The sequence below is a fragment of the Hyperoodon ampullatus genome (assembly GCF_949752795.1).
Source record: "Hyperoodon ampullatus genome assembly, chromosome: 18".
Lineage (NCBI taxonomy): Eukaryota > Metazoa > Chordata > Mammalia > Artiodactyla > Ziphiidae > Hyperoodon > Hyperoodon ampullatus.
The window spans coordinates 13,837,269-13,856,720 of record NC_136931.1 but is presented as its reverse complement, the minus strand read 5'-3'; the positions used below and the strand labels follow the sequence as shown (position 1 = coordinate 13,856,720).

At 43.3% G+C, this 19,452-nt stretch overlaps 1 protein-coding gene across 1 annotated transcript in view; it reads right to left on the bottom strand.

The window, feature by feature from the left end:
- Window positions 1-2,411: 2,411 nt before the first annotated feature.
- SF3B3 (splicing factor 3b subunit 3) overlaps window positions 2,412-19,452 on the bottom strand; it is a gene marked incomplete at its 5' end in the record, with an annotated part of 44,713 nt that continues 27,672 nt past the window's right edge. The window contains 15 exons of the mRNA XM_079723789.1: window positions 2,412-2,996; window positions 3,399-3,503; window positions 4,120-4,263; window positions 4,939-5,037; window positions 5,550-5,762; window positions 6,189-6,314; window positions 7,281-7,437; window positions 7,536-7,741; window positions 8,449-8,623; window positions 13,114-13,268; window positions 14,001-14,123; window positions 16,592-16,735; window positions 17,241-17,396; window positions 18,411-18,566; window positions 18,873-19,024. Coding sequence (XP_079579915.1) covers window positions 2,856-2,996; window positions 3,399-3,503; window positions 4,120-4,263; window positions 4,939-5,037; window positions 5,550-5,762; window positions 6,189-6,314; window positions 7,281-7,437; window positions 7,536-7,741; window positions 8,449-8,623; window positions 13,114-13,268; window positions 14,001-14,123; window positions 16,592-16,735; window positions 17,241-17,396; window positions 18,411-18,566; window positions 18,873-19,024 — 2,252 coding nt within the window. The 3' untranslated portion in view covers window positions 2,412-2,855. The remainder of the gene's footprint in view (window positions 2,997-3,398; window positions 3,504-4,119; window positions 4,264-4,938; window positions 5,038-5,549; window positions 5,763-6,188; window positions 6,315-7,280; window positions 7,438-7,535; window positions 7,742-8,448; window positions 8,624-13,113; window positions 13,269-14,000; window positions 14,124-16,591; window positions 16,736-17,240; window positions 17,397-18,410; window positions 18,567-18,872; window positions 19,025-19,452) is intronic.

Here is a 19,452-nt window from a genome sequence, read left to right as displayed (position 1 = left end):
TCCAGATTTAAGGGGGAGACTCCTAGGAATCTATATTTTTTATTGAGTGGCCTAAGGGATGATTTTCATGATTAGGAAAATTTGGGGAAAAAAATAAAACAAACATACAAACACAATTTGTACTCCCAAGAGATACAGGGTCACTGACTTGTTGATGAATGTTGGGATTCTGAGGAACTAAGATGCTGTTTTAAGTCAGGTTGCGCTACATACGTAGGGACTTCTGTGCAGCATATATTACATCTCTCCTTTCACTTTCTACAGTTGGGGGAGCCAAGGCTCAGAAGTTTTAATGGCTTGCCCAAATTCACTCAGCTGTTATTTGGCCCAACCAGATCAGACACGTTGCCTGATTCTAGTTCTCTTTCTACTATAAACATATTTGGCTGATTATTTCACATGTGTAAGCCTCCTCTCCCCTACTAGAACGTCAAGTTCAACTGAGCGAGCCTTGAGAATTTCTCACTGTGCTTAGCACAATGCTCAGAGTATTAGCTCATGATTTGCTGTCAGCTATCAGATAACATTTTCCAATACACACCCGTATTTCCCTGACAATTCCACTGAGTTTGTATCATTTTCCCCGGGAATGGAAGAGAATCTTGTAATACACTGGAAGCACAAGACGATGATCCAATGTGAAATTCACCCTTGCCTGGCCTACCGCTGGCTCTCCAGTGGAGCAATAATCAGATGACCACACATTCCCAGTTATGGTGTAAGATCTAAAATTAAGGTCCAGTATCTCATGCTATAAAATCAGAAGGGCTTCAAGTGGCCTAATCGCCAAGCTTCCCTCCCCACTCTGTTCTCATGAATGAGGTTCCCTAGTTAAACAATCCTCTGTATCAAAGGACCAGGCACAGTTCCTGCCCACCTCTGGGGAGGTTTCAGTTCCTTGCCAGTCTGTGGGTTTATTCAAACAAGCCAATCACAACTTCCCACAAGAACAGAAGTTCCACCCTCTTGATATTACAAAGCCTGCCTCCCAAAGCCCCTAGTTGTTTACTGGGTTCCTGAATGCAACCCCCATGTTGTCTAGCATGGATGGCATGCAGTATCCCTGAGTGACATGTGGTGTCTTCCTCCCCTGGGTTGGACAATAGACTGCATAATAAAAACAAAAAAAGGGTGGCAATTCCTGATTCTATACAGAGATCAAGCTTTCCGTTCTTATGTAACCCCCCTACTACTGTAGGAAGAAGTATTTCAGGAGAGAGGCTAGGAACAAGGAGCCACTGCTCAAATATCGATGCTGAGTTTCTCATACTACCGCACATCAACATCATACAATCTGACAGGCTAAATGGAACAAGTTGGGGGGGGGGCGCCCCACAGCAAAAATGAGCCCTGGAATTAGACTATGCAAATGTAATTCAAAAGTACTGTCTACTATGTATACCCATGAACTGAGAAAATGAAGTGTTATTTAGGGATTCAATTCCTGGCAAAACTTAGGTCTCTACTGACTGATCCAAAACCAAGCTGTGATTAAAGAGATACACAGTTCCAGGGATAGCATCAGGAACCCTCTCTGCACTTGGAATGTGGGCTGTTAGAGGTCAAAGATTGTATCTAACCACCTCCATTCCTGACTCTAACCCAGTGCCTGCCAGACAATCTGTTCAATGGAAGTGCTGAGCACACACACAAAAAAAGGGTTTTACTCTGTAAAGTACTCAGAAAAGAAATGACTCAGGCCTCTCCATGTTCAATGAAGCTGACGGATTGCCTGGAACATTAAGGCTTCCCACACAGTTTGACAGGGGAAGGCTGAATTCTCAAGTGTGAATTGGAACACCTGAGACTGGGTCACGTCCAGCTGCTGCCTCCACATACTCCAAAGGCCCTCCAGAGCCCGCCTAAGATGTCTGTTGAAGACAGGCCTCCCCGCCCCCACCCCCATTACCCATGTGCCTTTAAAAAGGGACCACATGTACTGACTTTATTCCCAAGGGCAGGTTCTTCTGTACTTACTGATCCTTCCTAGTAGACAGATGGCAAATGATCATTTCAGGAGCTGTGGAAGTAAAAGGAGCATCTATTAAGAGACTAGGCAGCTGGAATTCATGCCAAATCCTTCACTCTAAGGCTTCAAAGTAGAAGGGAGCTAAAACAGGGAAGAAGAAACCAGCCCCCCTTCCTCACTATCCAATGGGAAGAGGTATGGATGACTATATAATTACTACCGAGCCCAAGTTTCATCTGCATAGTAGAAAAGACTAGAGAAAGCCAAAAAACCATCACAAAGCTGGGAGCATGAGGCCACAGGGTGCCAGAAGTCTAGGTTGGTAACTGGAAGGAGGATACTCAGTTCTTCCTGCTCCAACTTGGGCTCCAATCTCCCACCTAGATTCTCAGAAAAGACACACGGACATCAGCCACCTTAAAAGCTAGGTTTGTATTTCTGGTTAGGTTCCAGGGTGGCAGAACTCCAGAGCTGTACTATATCCAACCTGGTCCCCACCTCAGCTTGTCTCCCGCCTCCCACAAAGATAACACCATACAAAACTATATTTACAGATAAACCAGTTAAAAATTAAGGGTGTGTACAAAAGTAGAGAGGATAGCCAAAAATATCAATGCAAGAAAGCTTTGGGAAAAGGGACACTGTATTCCACACCGGAACCTGGGGGCAATGTATTATGTACCAGGCAAGGAGAAGTGTAGCAAATCTCAGTGCCAATTTTAGGGGAAACCAGTCACTCCAGGGGAAGAGTGGATGGGGGAAGAGCTACTAGCTTTAATATTACAAAGTCTTAATTATACAGCCACCCTTCTTCTGTCACATGGATTCAGAGCCAGGTGGTGAGGGAAATAAAGTCTCTGACAAGCCCCACAGGAAAAGGAAGGGCTCAGAAGGCATAGCGAGTCCGGATGTCCTCAAGCTTCTTGGACACCTCAGGTGGGGTTCGGTCCAGTTCTTCAGAGACATTCTTTTGTTTGTTGGGCTCCATGGAGTTGAACTGCTCACAGAGATCTCCATCAATCACATTCTAAGGCATGGAAAAACGAGAGGAAGAAAAAGGTTAGATGCCCAAAGAAAATGGCACATGCTAAAGCAGCAACTGCAAGGAAAGCATTTTATTCTCCCTCAGATACCTGAACTACATTTACAGAGCCAGGAATACTATTCTAAGTTGACCCTTAGTAGCCAGAGTTCAGATTAGCAAAACTGGGTGAAAACCTTTCTCTGGCTATGGTCTGCCCTGAGGGAAGAGGTCTCTGAATATGACTAACTACTCCTCTCCCACATTACTGCCTCCATCAATCCACATCCTCAATGCTCCTTCATTCAGGACTGTTCCGATTTTTAAGGGAGGGAGGCCCAGAGAAAAAGACTGGTTAAATATGCTGAGGATCCCCCTTTTCAACTCGAGTTTCCAAGAAAGACCTACCTTAACAGGGAAGTAATAGGAACGAAAACTGAGGTGGTCTCGCCCACAGAGAGGGGGATGCTCGGACCGGAGGTGCATTTCCACATGTTGGAAGAAGTCATGGTCCTGGCAAAGAAACAAAGAATCTGTCACTAAAAGAAAAAAGTGATTTCAACTACTAGTCTACAGTTTCCAAAGCACAATGAACAGAGAAGCTATCGATTTTTACCATGCAAGGAGATGTTAAGTATCTAATTGTTCCTCACGACCACAGGTTCTCCTGCTACAACAAGATAGCTAAAACCTGAAAGAAAACCCCTTTGTATTTGCAAAACATGAGAGAAAACACCATATGCAAAGAGTGGTTTGTAAAGTCAGATTCCTAACCACAGCTTCCTTGGCTGCAATTACATAAACCAAATCTAGTCAATCCAAGAGCTAACTCTAGGAGGCATTAAGTGCCCAGTCCACACCATCCCATCATTCCTGGTGTGCAGGGTTTGGTTCTGGGGCTTCAGCCTCTGACTAACCAAACCCTGGTACAGTATAAAACCAGACGGCTTTCCACAGGGGGGGAAAAAAATCAAGATTCCTATCTCCCCAGGCACTCCTGTCACCTTATAAAAATTGCACAACACTCCTAGCTGCAGATGGAGACAAAATGGATTGCCCTCTTAGGCAGATTTAGCACCAAGAAACAACCTTGGGAAGGCCAAAGCCAGACCAGTGTGGAAGATGTCACCTCATGGGATGTGAACGGGACAAGGATGCCAATTCCTCCTGACAAGGTGGTATAAACAAGCGATTCTGAGCCTCCAGGGATCAGCGTAGTCTTCTGTAACGAAAGTACTGTCTCGCCCACATGATAGTTCATGATCACTTCTGCCTGCAAGTTGAAACCAGAATAGTGACTATATGTGCTCTCAGGAGCATGTTCTATATTCCCAAGAGCAAACAGTGCCTCCAAAGGCCAGATTTCACCACCTTTGGAAATTCAAAAATTACTAAAATTTAAAAATACTTTGAAATGTCCTTAGCATTTACTTAGAGCTTAATGCCCTCACAAACATGCTGAAGTTAGACCATTTTTGATTTATAACTAAAAAACCTTTTTGTTAAATTATCAAGTTTGCAAAAAGAAGGTAACCACAGAAAAGTATAAAAAACAGCAATCTCTAGGCTTGCCCTCTAAAATGGATCTATTTTTAAAAGTCCAGAGATACAAAAGTATGTCTACAGGAGAAGAGAAAAGCGCAGGGCATACTTCAGAGAAGAGCTGGTTAGTATCTGGAATGAACCTGTGCAACCATCCTTTCTAAGGAACCCACTATGCAGAGATTTACACTGCTAAAATGTCTCACAAAAATTTCTATTCTATTGTCATAAAAATGGGATAGTAACTTGGTCACCTTGTGTCAAACCCACCCTGCATGGGAGAACACTCAACATAGTCACATGCACTGTGGATAATTCACTAAAGAAATGTTTCCTCGGTGAGGGTCATGAAGAATGTACTACACAGGCTTGTGCCCCTCCTTTGTGGTGCCTTCTGCAATCTTACCTTCTGAGAGGCCCCGTTGAGCAAACCCCGGTCCCACAGGGCTTTGTTTCCAGTGGGATCCTCATCCACTTCATCATTGGTGTTAGGTGGGAGCCTCACCTACAATGAAGTGACACAAATCACAGGGCTGGGTCCTGAACCTACTCACCTCGGTCACCAAGCAACGTTTGCCCCAGGTCCTTGCACGCAAACCTTGGGGCCCCGAATTTGGCGGAGGCCTGAGCCCAAGTCTCCTGCACCTGTTCTGATGGCCGAGGAGTGACAAACTCAAAAGCAAAAAAACCCAAAAAACAAAAAACTAAAGAGCAAAAATGGAAACCACAGAACATAAACAAGAAAAGCCAGACTGGGCTTTAAAAGATAAGCCAAAATTTTGGCAAAAAGTAAAAATAAATATTAGTCCTTAGCTCACACTAAATCTATCATTATTAAATCATGTTGCATGGGGAGGAGGGAGGTGAATGGGGTGTGGGTAGGGGAATCTTAAAGAATTTTATACCCATTTTTACTTTCCATATCAGAGAGCACAGTCTTGGGTCCTTGGCTTTACCACAAACAAACTGGGTCAGCTTTCTTATACATCACTGTAACCCAAGTAAACATCAACTTACGACACAAATGTTGCCAAACTTGTCTGCCCCAGCCACAGTATCGTAGTCCAGGAGGCTAGCTGTTGTGACCCATCGGGGGTAGGTATCATCAGCAAAGATGATAAGCTGGTTCTCATTACGCTTGTAGCGAACCCAGATGAAACTTTCCTGGACATCAGATACAATTACCCTATGTCCAATTGTCTGGATCCCAGAGATGTAATTGGCGATATGCTGGGAAAAACAAGGACAGCAATGGGTGTAACCTTGGGGTGCAGAATCAACAAAGTCCAGGTTACCATGACTGCAGCATATATGTGGTCTGAAGAATGTCACACACCAAAGAAAAGGAGTCAGCAATAAATTCCTAGAAGGTGGGAAAAAGAGCTAACTGGTTTTAATATAGTGGAAATATATGCCTGTCACAGTTAAATTCCTTACAGAAGCAAGGAGAGAAATCTGGCTCTTAGTGTAAAGAAGTCAAGAAACCCACCTACTCCTCCCCTTCTCAAGTCTCAAGGGCCTAATTCTTAACCTGGCACTGGAAGACAAAGAAGGTCCTGATAAAGACATATGATTCCAACAGTTGCTGTCCACCACCCCACCAGGGTCTCCTCCTTCCTCACTAGCTACATTTGGGCCCTCTACCAGCATGTTTACCTTGTTTTCACACTTTCGGAGTAACTTCTTCTTTCCCAGGTCATAGACTCGCAGAAGCTTCCCCACACCAATCAACACCCTCCCCTGGAATGGGGCAATGGCAGCAGGGACCTCTTCCACTGGAGTCTGTGAGAGGAAAAACAGGTGATGCAGCTATTAAAACATACAGCCATACCCCCTCAACCCAAAATGCCTTCTACAGGCATCTGTCAGGAAGACAGACAGCAACTGATCACCTTTTGCTCAGAGAAAATAAATCACACATACAACAGTCTCTATGAAACAGGGTGTTTGGGTAAACACTCCACTTCCGCAAGTGGATCAATGCCACAAGTGAAAAGAAGCCCTGGTACCTGATGAACACTTCAGAACCCATGTGAATTCAACTGGCACCATTAACTAAATTTGAAGCCTCAATATCAGAAAAGTGACTGTGGGACATGGACGGAGGGGAAAGAAGTGCTAGTTTAAGGGACATCTTAGTTGTAAGGGAGACACAATGAGTTTAGCACAAAGAAGCCTCTGTGAAGTACCTATTTCCTAGAGAACACTTCCCTTGTGGGATGCCTGGAGAAATCACATTCATGTGCCGTCAGTGTGGAAGAGAGAATAGGAATTTCTTCTATTTTAAAAATTATGGTAAAATATACATGACTTAATATTTAAGCCATTTTCAAGTATATAGTTCAGTAACATCAAGCATATTCACAGTGTTGCACAACCATCACCACTATCCATCCCCAGAACTTTATTATCTTTCCAAAGGGAAACTGTGTAACCATTAAACAGAAATCCACAGTCACCCCTGCCCCGAGAATATTAATTCATTAGAACTGCTGAATTTTGGTCACAAATTGCTGCCTACTTAGTAAGACTAGAAAACAAGGGGCTACACTTCAGTATGCATCTATTCCCCGTGGAGGGTGGTTAGCACACAGGCCTCCTGTGGGACCAGCAAGCAGCAGAGCTTCACTGGAGCATTTTCCATGTGCCACCAAGAGATGAATCAGAAAGACCTGATCCACAACTTACACAAAAGTGGAAAACTTTAGTAGGACCTAAGAACCAGGAAAACCACTGGCTGGTTCCTACCTTGTGCAAAAACTCCAGTTTTTCCCCAGTGTTCACGAGCTTGTAGGTATAGACAAAGCCCCCTGCTACAGATCGGGGGTTCAGTATCAGGTCTTTGGCCACGCCCACCAGCACATACCAATCATCGCCAGTGTTGGAGAACCTGCACACAGCCACACTGCATTTACAGAGAAAGAATCAGGAGTCAGGTATTAGTCACAGCCCAGAGAATTCCCATTCCAGTCTTCAAAACTCTGTATGTCCTGGGCTCCTTACCTAAAAGCAGCTTCATTCTGTTCCAGCTGGACAAGGTCCAGTGTGTTCCCCTGAATAGGATTCATCACTCGGATCACAGAGGCCCACTGTCCATTGCCAGCCTTAGGAGCTCCAAAAATGGACTCAGGGAGGTTTTCATTGAGGAAAGCTGCTGCCATCTCCGCAGCCAGCTCTCGCTCATCCTCCCCTGCTGCTTCTACCATTTCCTAAATCCAAAGAACCAAGGAAGAGTTGGTGTGTTCAGAGGTGGGTGCTGGGTGAGAAGTGGACAAGTAGCAAGAACACCTCCAGGGAGTGTTCATAATACACAAAGTAGCTAAGTCTGTCCACCAAAATCAGGATCAAAGGGAGAGGTATACAGACAAGGGGAAGAGGAAAGATCACTAAGGGGAAACTAAAGAACTAACATCAGCTGTGGCAAATACTTGACTGGTGGTCTGAGAAACATGAAGATGAAAACACCTTTTTTCTATCTAACCCATCTAATTTCTCTTGCTAAGACTACTTGTTTCCTCTTTTCTAGGCCAGATATGGTTTTACATAGTTGGGACCATTTGTTTTTTGCTGGGAAATGATTTCTGGAAGGAGCTGGTGTTCTGGGGAATACAAAAGCAGTCTCCTCTGGGCCCAAATTCAGGAAACAGACTGTTTTGGAAGTTCCAGGACTGAAGAACCGTTTCAGAGAAATAGCTGAATACTGAATAAACCCAGCTCAGCGTTTTAGTCTTAAGTCACAAGAAAGCCTCTAAAACCAAGGACTGTGGCAAAGGGCTCTGCTTGAAGGACCTGAAAAGAGCCTGGATCTTCAAATATAACAAAGACTACAGCCATCAATTACACAGAGGTTTAAACTTTTCAACACGATTTCACAGGAATGCCTTTTTTATTGAACGCTGAAGGTTAAATGCTTTACCTCTGCCATCTGCTGCTTCCTCTGAGCTTTTGTGGCCTCAGTGTAGGCATTGTGGTCAGTCTCAATGATGATAAGGTTGTTACTTTCAGGGTGGATGACAAATTTCCTGGGTGTGTACTGCAGTGGAAAGGCTACTTGATTGAAGACAGCACCCAGCTTCTCCAATGCCAAAATCCTATGGCAAAAGGCAAGGAGTTAATAGATCAGCCACTCAGGACCAAGAAACTGGTGTTGAAATGGTCAATAAGCAGTCACAGAAAACACATCAATCCCTAAAGCTCTAATGTTGGCATTAGACAAGAAACAATAGCCTTCTTATGTAGAAGATTACACACAAGAGACAAGGAGATCGGGGAGGGCCTTTACTTTAGCAACAGCCCATCACTGTTCATGGTGATTCCAGTTTCCACCAGTGAAACCTACATTAGAACCCTCAAAGGATTTTTTATCCCTCCAATGATAATGTGACAGTGAAAAGTTAAAATTCCCTCTTGATTATTACTGACAAACCCTGATATAAGGAGTACGAATTCCAGGGCTTCCCTGGTGGTGCAATGGTTAAGAATCCGCCTGCCAATGCAGGGGACACGGGTTCGAGCCCTGGTCCGGGAAGATCCCACATGCCACGGAGCAACTAAGCCCGTGCGCCACAACTACTGAGCCTGCGCTCTAGAGCCCGCGAGCCACAACTACTGAGCCCACATGCCACAACTACTGAAGCCCAGGTGCCTAGAGCCGGTGCTCCGCAACAAGAGAAGCCACCGTGATGAGAAGCCCGCGCACCGCAACGAAGACCCAATACAGCCAAAACAATAAATTAATTAATAAAATTAATTAACTAAAGAAAAGAGTAGTACCAATTCCACATTTGTTGTGAAGCACTGCAATTATCTGAACATATGTGGAACTTGTGTGACAGTGCTTCATAAAATAAAGTGGATGCCATCCTGAACGAAAATCACCTGAGCTTTAGGAAATCCACAATGATGCACAAAGAGATGGCAAGTATGAGTTCTACAACCTTTGTCAGAAGGGACAGAGATGTGCATTAAGCCAAATTATGAGCAAAATAGCAGAACCCGGATGCTCTTAAAAAAATAGACACTTGGTCTCTAACAATGGAGTTTTATTTTTAATTTAAATATTCTCTACAGATCATATACAGTCTGACAGCAGACCTAAAAAACAATGGAAGATAGGAAAAACCATTTCAAAGTGCTGAAAGAAAAAAACAGCTAATTAAGAATCATTAAGGGACTTCCCTGGTGGCGCAGTGGTTAAGAATCTGCCTGCCAATGCAGGGAACATGGGTTCAAGCCATGGTCTGGGAAGATCCCACATGCCGCAGAGCAACTAAGCCTGTGTGCCACAACTACTGAGCTTGTGTGCCACAACTACTGTAGCCCGTGTGCCTAGAGCCTGTGCTCCACAGCAAGAGAAGCCACTTCAAGAGAAACCCACGCACTGCAGCAAAGAGTAGCCACCATTCGCCACAACTAGAGAAAGCCTGTGCACAGCAACGAAGACCCAATGCAGCCATAAATAAATTTATATATATATATATAAAAAAAGAATCATTAAAAAAGAGTACAATATAAAAACCAGAACATCTTTTAATAGACTATGATTAACAACATTCCACTCCCGTAAATATACAAATATTCTGAGGGAATAATTAGCAAGGTCCCTTTATTTGCAGATATTAAATCAAATACTTTACTAACATGTGAGTAAAAAAAAAAATCAACTGTTAAACATCAAAAACTGTCATTCTGCAAGGAAAAAAAAAGTACGGCATAAACGAAAACCACAACCCCTGAGTTTTTTGGGTTTTTTTTTTTGTGGTATGCGGGCCTCTCACTGTTGTAGCCTCTCCCGTTGCGGAGCAGGGGCTCCGGACACGCAGGCTCAGCGGCCATGGCTCACGGGCCCAGCCGCTCTGCGGCATGTGGGATCCTCCCGGACCGGGGCACGAACCTGTGTCTCCTGCATCGGCAGGTGGACTCTCAACCACTGCGCCACCAGGGAAGCCCGACCCCTGAGTTTTGATTCTTCTAGTCCAACCCACACACTGGCCTGCTTTCATAAAGGCACTCTACCACACCAAAAGGCAGACTCCAGACAGAGGGAGCACCTGTCCTAAGGGAGAAACATAACATGGGAAGGGACACAGATGCTCCCGTGTTGTATTCTTCCTTGGAAAACATGAGGCTAGCCAGCGTTTGTCAAAGTGGGGCATATACCACTGCTGATGCCTAAGATGACTTCAGACAGTTCTCAGATGGAGTTTTTCTTTTTTAAATATTTATTTGGCTGCAACAGGTCTTAGTTGCAGCATGCGGGATCTAGTTCCCTGACCAGGGATCAAACCCGGGCCCCTGCTTTGGGAGCACAGTCTTATTAACCACTGGACCACCAGGGAAGTCCCTAAGATGGAGTTTTAAAAATATAATTCTTTAAAAAATAATTAGCCTTTTGTGTGCCAAAGGATACCACCAAGAAAGTGAAAAGACAGGACTTCCCTGGTGGCGCAGTGGTTAAGAATCCGCCTACCAATGCAGGGGACACAGGTTCGAGCCCTGGTCCAGGAAGATCCCACATGCCGCAGAGCAACTAAGCCCGTGCGCCACAACTACTAAGCCTGTGCTTGAGAACCCGCGAGCCCCAACTACTGAGCCCATATGCCACAACTACTGAAGCACACACACCTAGAGTCTGTGCTCCACAACAAAGAAGCCACCGCAATAAGAAGCCCACGCACTGCAACGAAGAGTAGCCCCCACTCGCCACAACTAGAGAAAGCCCACGCGCAGCAACGAAGACCCAACGCAGCCATAAATAAATAAATAAATACACACACACACACACACACACACACACACACACACACACACACGCACACACAAAGAAAGAAAGAAAAGAAAGTGAAAAGACAATCCACAGGAGAAAATATCTGCAAATCATATTATCTGATAAGGCAGTTGTATCTAAAACATAAAAAGAACTCTTACAATTCAATGATAAAAAGACAATAACCCAATTAAAAAACGGGCAAAGGATCTGAATAGACATTACTCCAAAGAAGAACAAAGAGCCAATATAAGCACATGAAAAGATGCTCAACATCATTAACCATCAAAGAAATGCACATCTAAACCACAATGAGATATCACTTCACACTCTCTAGGATGGCTAGAATCAAAAAGTCATATAATAACAAGTGTTGGTAAAGATGTGCAGAAATTGGAATCCTCAAACCTCACTGGTGAAAATGTAAAACTGTCTAGCCACTTTGGAAAGCAGCCTGGCAGCTCCTCAAAAAGTTAAACGGTTACCAGCAATTCCACTCTTGCAGGTACATACCCAAGGAAAATGAAAATATACACCCACATAAAAACTTGTACATGAGTGTTCACAGCAGCGTTATTCAAAATAACCAAAAGTGAAAGTGAATGGTTCTGACAGTAAGTACTATGGACAGTGGTGTTTAAACTATGTTCCCAAGAATTCTTCTTATATGTTTCACACAGCAGCCTTCCCTGATACTGTCCTGGGGGAAAAATGTTCTGCTGCTAAAAAAAAAAAAGTCTGAAAACCTGTGGAACTGTCAAAATTAATAAGGAATCAAGGGCCTCCCTGGTGGCGCAGTGGTTGAGAGTCCGCCTGCCGATGCAGGGGATACGGGTTCGTGCCCCGGTCTGGGAGGATCCCATATGCCGCGGAGCGGCTGGGCCCGTGAGCCATGGCTGCTGAGCCTGCGCGTCCGCAACGGGAGAGGCCACAACAGTGAGAGGCCCGCATACCACAAAAAAAAAAAAAAAAAAAAAGGAATCAAGGAGATAGAGAGCACACGTCGATAAAACAATTAGAGGATACAGGGATGAGGCTAGGCCTTGAAAGGCAGAGATGTGTGTGGGAAGCATTCCAAGGACAGGTGCAGAGATAAAAAACCAGGAAGGAATATATGGAGGTATGCAGGGAGAGTAGTTCTGCTGACGCATAAGGTATACAAAGGTGCTGACGCTTAGAAAGAGAGCGACAATGACTGAAAACTTCCAAAAGTTTTTGCAAACAAATCTGGCAGTTCACTTGATTAAGTAGCAAGTGACTCATGTATCAAGAGGTCAGAGTTCCACTGTAAACAGCCAACAGCTACAACCAGGACATGTATGACACTGGTGGCATTAAAGGGTTAAAAAAGAAAACAAACACAACCAACCGCCAAAACTTGAGACAAACTGAATAGGTTATTTTCTATCTTGCAATACAGACAGTGTTCACTCCAATGTGATCAGTGTAATCTGTCAACCTGCAAAAGGCCTAGATAATTTATACTGGTTAATATTTAAGATATAACACTGCAAATGCAAGACAGAGTGAGAAAAGATTATCAGTGAGCCAACAACACCTGCTCTAAAACCAATCCAATGGCATGGCCCTTGAAAAGAAGAATCTTAAATCTCAGAGACTGAACTACACTGCTGAGTATAAAAACTTGGCCCTGAAGGTCTAAACAGAAGCTAAAACTCCCAAACACCAAGACTTGGCTACCAGGTACTTAAATCCTGAGCCAAATGAAGGTTTCAATTACAACACACTAGTACCATGGCAAAGAGTCAGCTCTCTGCAGCCTCTTGCAGGGCTTCAACTGTGGGACTCTCTCACCTCAGGGTATTGGTGGAGATGGCCACAATGCCCTCAGGGCACTGTTCAGAGGCGAAGCCAGATGCAAATTCCAGGGTCTCGTAAGACAGGGGGGTGAGGTGGAAACGAGATTGGTAAGAATAGCTCAACCATGAGCGGCTTGACATGGCCAATACCTGAGGAAAGAAAAACATCTCCAATAAGCTTGGGAAAAGCCCAAACATGGTATGCTAACCAAATTATCCTATCCCCAAATTTCAGTGTGCAGAACATCCCAAGGAATTTTAGAAACCTAAAGGGCTACCTTAAGAAAAACAGGCCTAGAGAAGAGGCAGTATGGCTTACTATTTGCTAAAACACTGGCTATTAGCCAGATGACCTACTAATCACTCAATCTCTGAGCCCCAGTTTCCACATGTGTAAATTGGGAATACTATCACAAGGCTGGATAGTTGCAAGTATTAAAAATGCAGTAACAAGTAAAGAACTAGCAAAGCACCCGGCAACACTGATATTCTTAGCTACAAAGGACACAGTGTTTCCCAGCCTCTTTCACATTACACAGTAAGCCATGACACTGATACCAGGTTGCTCCTGGGTAGTGGTATCCTACATGGGAGGTTTCCAGCTGTCAGTGTACTCCATTTGCTCAGCCTCAGGACTGAAGGGATCAATATTCTAACTCACCTATAACCAAATCATGGCACAGTGCCATGGAAATCCAGTTAAGAAGCTGTAGATTAAGGGACCCAAGACTTCCCACATGAAGGAACCTAATCAAGATAAAGCTAATGTCAACTAACTACGACACTGGTGAATTAATGACAGCAAAATTTATACCAAGGGGATTTTTCTCAGCTGATGCCACTAACATCCAAAAACACTATCTGGCCCCTTTCATTACTTACTGCCTCCTGGCCTTGCATCCGGACACGAAAGAGTTTCACAGGACGGGACCCCAGGTACCTAGTGCGGGTGTCAGACAGATCCCCAGTGACAGGGTCCAGGACAGTTCTCAGCAACACACCATTCTAATAAAAAGGAGAGGAGTGGTTAAAGCCTATACATAATGGAAGCTTCTTTAGCTACTTTATTTAATTTCAGAGCAGATGGAAGGAAATGACTAGGTGGTTTAAATATATAGTGATCAGCGAGCCATTCATTCACTCTCTCCTAAATCACTCATTCACTCAAATAGCTGGTGAGTATTTACTAAGTGAAAAGCACAGTTACTTTTCACTGTATATCCTTAAAAATATTTTTACCAAGTACGTTAAACTCTTCTTCATAATTTTAAGTTTTAAGATATATGCAGTTTAATATCCACGCCTACTGTGGTCTCTAAATACCATTTCCCTTTAAAAGAATAAGAATCCTAAGAGAAATGGCTTCTTCAGGTCTGAAGCAAGAATGTTCCAAATGTGTGTGGAGCACTTTGTTGTGCCAGAAGGAAGCCCCCAAAGATAGTGGGGTCATGTTGAAAGGACAAAGGAGCCAACTTGAAAGGGGAACTCCCACTCATCAAAAATGTGGCAATTTAGCATCCAAAACAAAGACTACAATAGTTTTATGCACAAATATTATAAAATCTGCAAGTTCATAACGTTATTTTAAAAAAAACAAAACAAACACTTCATCAGTCTTCATTGGAGTATGCTACGGCACCAACTCCTTACTCTGAAAATAAGTGAGCAAAGGGGAAAAAATGAAATATTTATCCTTTCCCTATATGAACTGTACTTCAGGGTAAGCAAAGATATAAAGCAAATTTTGTCTCTAGAGAAAAGTTCCAGCTAATTAAAGAATGAAATAGAAAACCATCACTTCCCAACCCCTAATGAATCTAAGCAATGTGTATCACTGGCTGTTATTAAGTAAAAGATGGACAGGGAGCTTTAAAACAGATCATTCAAAATAGATACTAACATTCTAACATCACTAAATTAAAATGGGACAACCAGACTTCATATGCCACCTGATATAATAGGAAAACAAATGGCACCTATAAAAATATTCTTGTCCCTCACCAAAAACAAAAAAAAAAAACAAAAAAAACCTGCATCTGAATCTAATCAACCTCTTGGTCTGTGCTATCTAATACTATAGCCATCAAGCCACATGTGGTTAGTCAGAATTAGAAGTGTGCTATTTGGACTTCCCTGGTGGTGCAATGGTTAAGAATCCGCCTGTCAATGCAGGGGACGTGGGTTTGAGCCCTGGTCTGGGAAGATCCCACATGCCGCGGAGCAACTAAGCCTGTGCGCCACAACTACTGAGCCTGCACTCTAGAGCCCTCGAGCCATAACTATGGAAGCCCGTGCGCCTAGAGGCCATGCTCCGCAACAAGAGAAGCCACTGCAATGAGAAGCCCGCGCACCGCAGCGAAGAGTAGCCCCCGCTCGCCACTAGAGAAAAAGCCCGCGCGCAGCAACAAAGACCCAATGCAGCCAGCCATAGACAAACAAAGGAATTGTTAAATTTTGTTGAGCATGATCATATTAAGGCCTCCACACACACACACACACACACACTCACACACACACACATCTCAAGTACAGCTACATTCTCAAGTACTTAAAGATGAAACTATATACCATATTGGATCTGCATTAAAATACTCCAGGAAAAAGAAGGGGAAAAGACAAAGTGCTGATAACTGGTAATAGGTACATGGAGGTGCATTACATTAGTCTAACTCCTGGGCATGTTTGAGAAATTCTAAATTAGGAAGTAAAATTAAAAAGCAAAAAGTACCTGGCCTAGATGAAAACGAAAAGTATCAATACATGGTCAAAACCCCTGACAATCTCTGATCCTTAGGTTCCTGCCTTTCGGGCCATGAAGAGCTCAGGTGCTTTGACAACAGGGAACATCTAGGGGCCCTCTATTGCTAATGGAGCCCATTATGAACTGTGAGACCCTCCGTATCCAGGGGTTCTGAATTCACGGATTCAACCAACCATAGATCAAAAATATTTGAGGGAAAAAAAAAATTCCAGAAAATTCCCAAAACCGAAACTTGAATTTGCAGCAACTATTTATATAGCATTTACCTTGTATTAGGTAATTAAGTAATCTAGAGATGAGTTAAAGTATATGAGAATATGTAATTACTATGCCATTTTATATGAGACTTGAGTATCCTCAGACTTTGGTATCCAAGGGAGATCCCGGAACCAATCCCCCAAGGATACCAAAGGACAACCGTATTAGTTTCAAAAGCTGCATACTGTAAGAACTATAGGCAACCCTTAAGGACCCCATCTAGTTCTGCCACAGAACAGTGACTGCTAAGCATTTTTATCAAAAACTCTTCATAAAAATACTTTTTTCTAGGCCTGATTTGTTCTAATTAGAGCTGAAATAAGTGGAACACAGAGCAGCGCTGCTCACTTCTCATAAGGTGGGTAACTGAAACCATAGGCACAGTACTGAACAACGGAGTCATGAAAGTAAAAGAAGCCTTGACACCAACAATGTGAGCTTCTAGATCTCTTACCTGTAGCCCAATATTCAGGTATAAGAAGCCAATGGAGCCCCTCTCACCCAGCTCATCCTGCTTCTCAGTCCCACCCATTTCCACAATACACAAGGACTCAGGCTGGGCTGGGAGAGCTTGCATGCTCAAAGGTTGCAAACAGTCCTAAGAGGGAAAGAGAAAAGAATAAAACATGGGAAGTGACCAATTTTGGAAAAAACCTACCCAGAGAAATCTAATTCTAGAAGTGAAGAACAACTCTTTCTCATGGACAGGGAAAACCTGAAGAGGGGTTCTACTTAGACTGAACCTTAGAACAATCTCTGGGGACTGTGCTTTCTTTTTTCTTTTTCTTTTTTTTTTCCAGAAGTGGATAATGGTAAAAGTAAATAAGCAAAGGGCACCTCTTTAAAGTCATCCAAGGCCCTTTTCTGTAAACACAGTCGTGGATTATTTTTTGTTTCTGTTTAAACTAAAAAAGGGAATCAAGACATAAGCCAAAGAAGCAGGCACTGCAGAAGACTCCTGAGGTGTGCTGCTACAATATCAGGAGAAGCAGCAGGTGGAGATTTCAGGGTCCAGCCCAGCTGATCTCAGAGAGGGACATGAAAAATGGGTCAGGTGCTCAGGTTCCAAGTAGAAGATCCTTAAAGTTGAGAGTGACACTCACTGAGGGATCCAGGGAGATGATTCTGACAGTATTGTCCACCAGCCCCACAGCCAGGAAGCGAGACCGCTGCTCTCCAGGGGGCACATTGGCCAGACTCATGCACACCACATCTGCTGACATCTCCTTCCGCTCTGTGTATTCATTCAGCTGTCCTGACTACAGGAATGAAGACAGAGAGAGGTCACAAACCACTCCAACTTGCCCCCAAACCCTGGGCCTGGAGAACAAAAGGGGCTTGTTAAGTTCCTTTTTGCTTCCTCGCACTCTTACTATAATCAATGACCAAGAGTATCTCTACCTGAGGTTCCAAGACTAAACTCTACAGGCTAATGGAAAGCAAAATTACTAACAAGAGAATCAAGAGACCCTTGACAAGTATAATGCACTACAAATTTTCTAAGCCAACCTAGCTCTCAGGAAATGAAAATCCATAAAACTGTTTATTTGTTCATGAAAATACTCTGGGTGAAAGAGAATTCAAATATGGCAGTTAAAGACAAAAACCCTCAATCATAGGTACAGTTGGACTATACAAGTTGGCCACATCCAGAGACTTCTTAAGAACATAATTAAACACACCTAACATCCTTCCATATATAAAAGTAAAATAAAATTTCTGAAGTTGATTCAGATTGCAGAAACTAAACACATGGCAAGTATCTGGTGGAAAACTGGAGTGTGAAGGGCAGAAAAAGTGTTTCATTGCTAAGGTGGCATTTCATAACTCCAATCAGAATTAAAGACGTGAAAACATATCCACCTCCAACCCCCTTGTAAAGGGCTTTGGGATACTTTCCCTTCTCATTTCCCTTTCATTTTTAAAATTTTATTTTATTTTTTATGTTTTTAATAGATCTTTATTGGAGTATAATTGCTTCACAAAACTGTGTTAGTTTTTTGTGTGCACAACGAAGTGAATTAGCCATATGCATACACATGTCCCCATATCCCCTCCCTCCCACCCTCCCTTTCCCACCCCCTAGGTCATCGCAAAGCACCAAGCCGATCTCCCTGTACTATGCTGCTGCTTCCCACCAGCCAACTATTCTACATTTGGTAGTGTTCATTTCCCTTTCTTATGAATATATAATCTAGATACCTGGACTGCAACTCCCATCCTCACCTCTGAACCCTACATTAAGTCCCATAGTGAATGGTAAAATAACATACGGGATCCATTTCAAAATAGACCAGTTCTCCTCCTGTCAGGGCGATCACCACTTGTCGCTGGTTCACTGCACATTTCACAATTGTCTTCTTTCCAGGAGTCTTCCACTCATTGACTCTCTTGTCTGCTCGTATGTGCCGAATGCCGTCAGGATACACCTTGAGGCAGTTAACAGAAAGGAACCCAACTTTAGCAATTTGACTCATCACTCAAGCATGACCCTCACACCTATCAGATCTGTCAGATCTAGAGGCACTGTATTTGAGGTACCAGATGGGTCAATGACAAAAAAGAGTTAAGAGGTCCCAGGCAAGGTTAACTTCAAAAAAGTTCATGTTTTGCAGCATCCATCTCAAAGAAGTTCAAAGCTCCTTAAATGTGAACCCAGCAATCTACACCATAATGAGGTCAAAGAAAGGACAAAGTAAGGTGAGCAGGTTAAGTAGCTCTCTGAGAATCCTCACCTGCACTAAGGCATCATCTCCTAACAAGGAGCAGGACAAGGTTGGGGTAGTGCCCAGAAACCCAGAGTCAGTCACTTCTTCTACAGTCTCTCCAATGGACAACACAAGTGTGGCATTCACGAAAGACACAATGATGTAAGCATCAAACTCATCTGAAAAGGAAAGAGAAGAAGTGGGTTAGCCAAGAACTCATTAGTTACAAAGCCAAATGAGACACACTAAGCATTCTCTTCAGAAACCTTCCAAGGCACTTCTTCTATGTGTAGTCATCACACACAGTCATGTGGCAAACAGCACAGGATGATCCAAAAGATAATTAAAGGTCATAACAGCCTACAGATATACTTTGCTTCCTTAAATGGCTAAACAGTACATAAAGTAGACATGCCCACATCTAATACCTTTGAAAATTAATATTTTCTTGAGACATTTGCTAGAAAAATGCAAGAGAACAAAGCAAGAAGAAATTTTGTATACAATATTTATATGTACTGAAGCTAGAGTTTCAAATGCCAATCACAATCCATTCTTAAGAGATACTCCCTATAACCAAGAAAGGTCCCCTTCTTCTTCCAAAAGT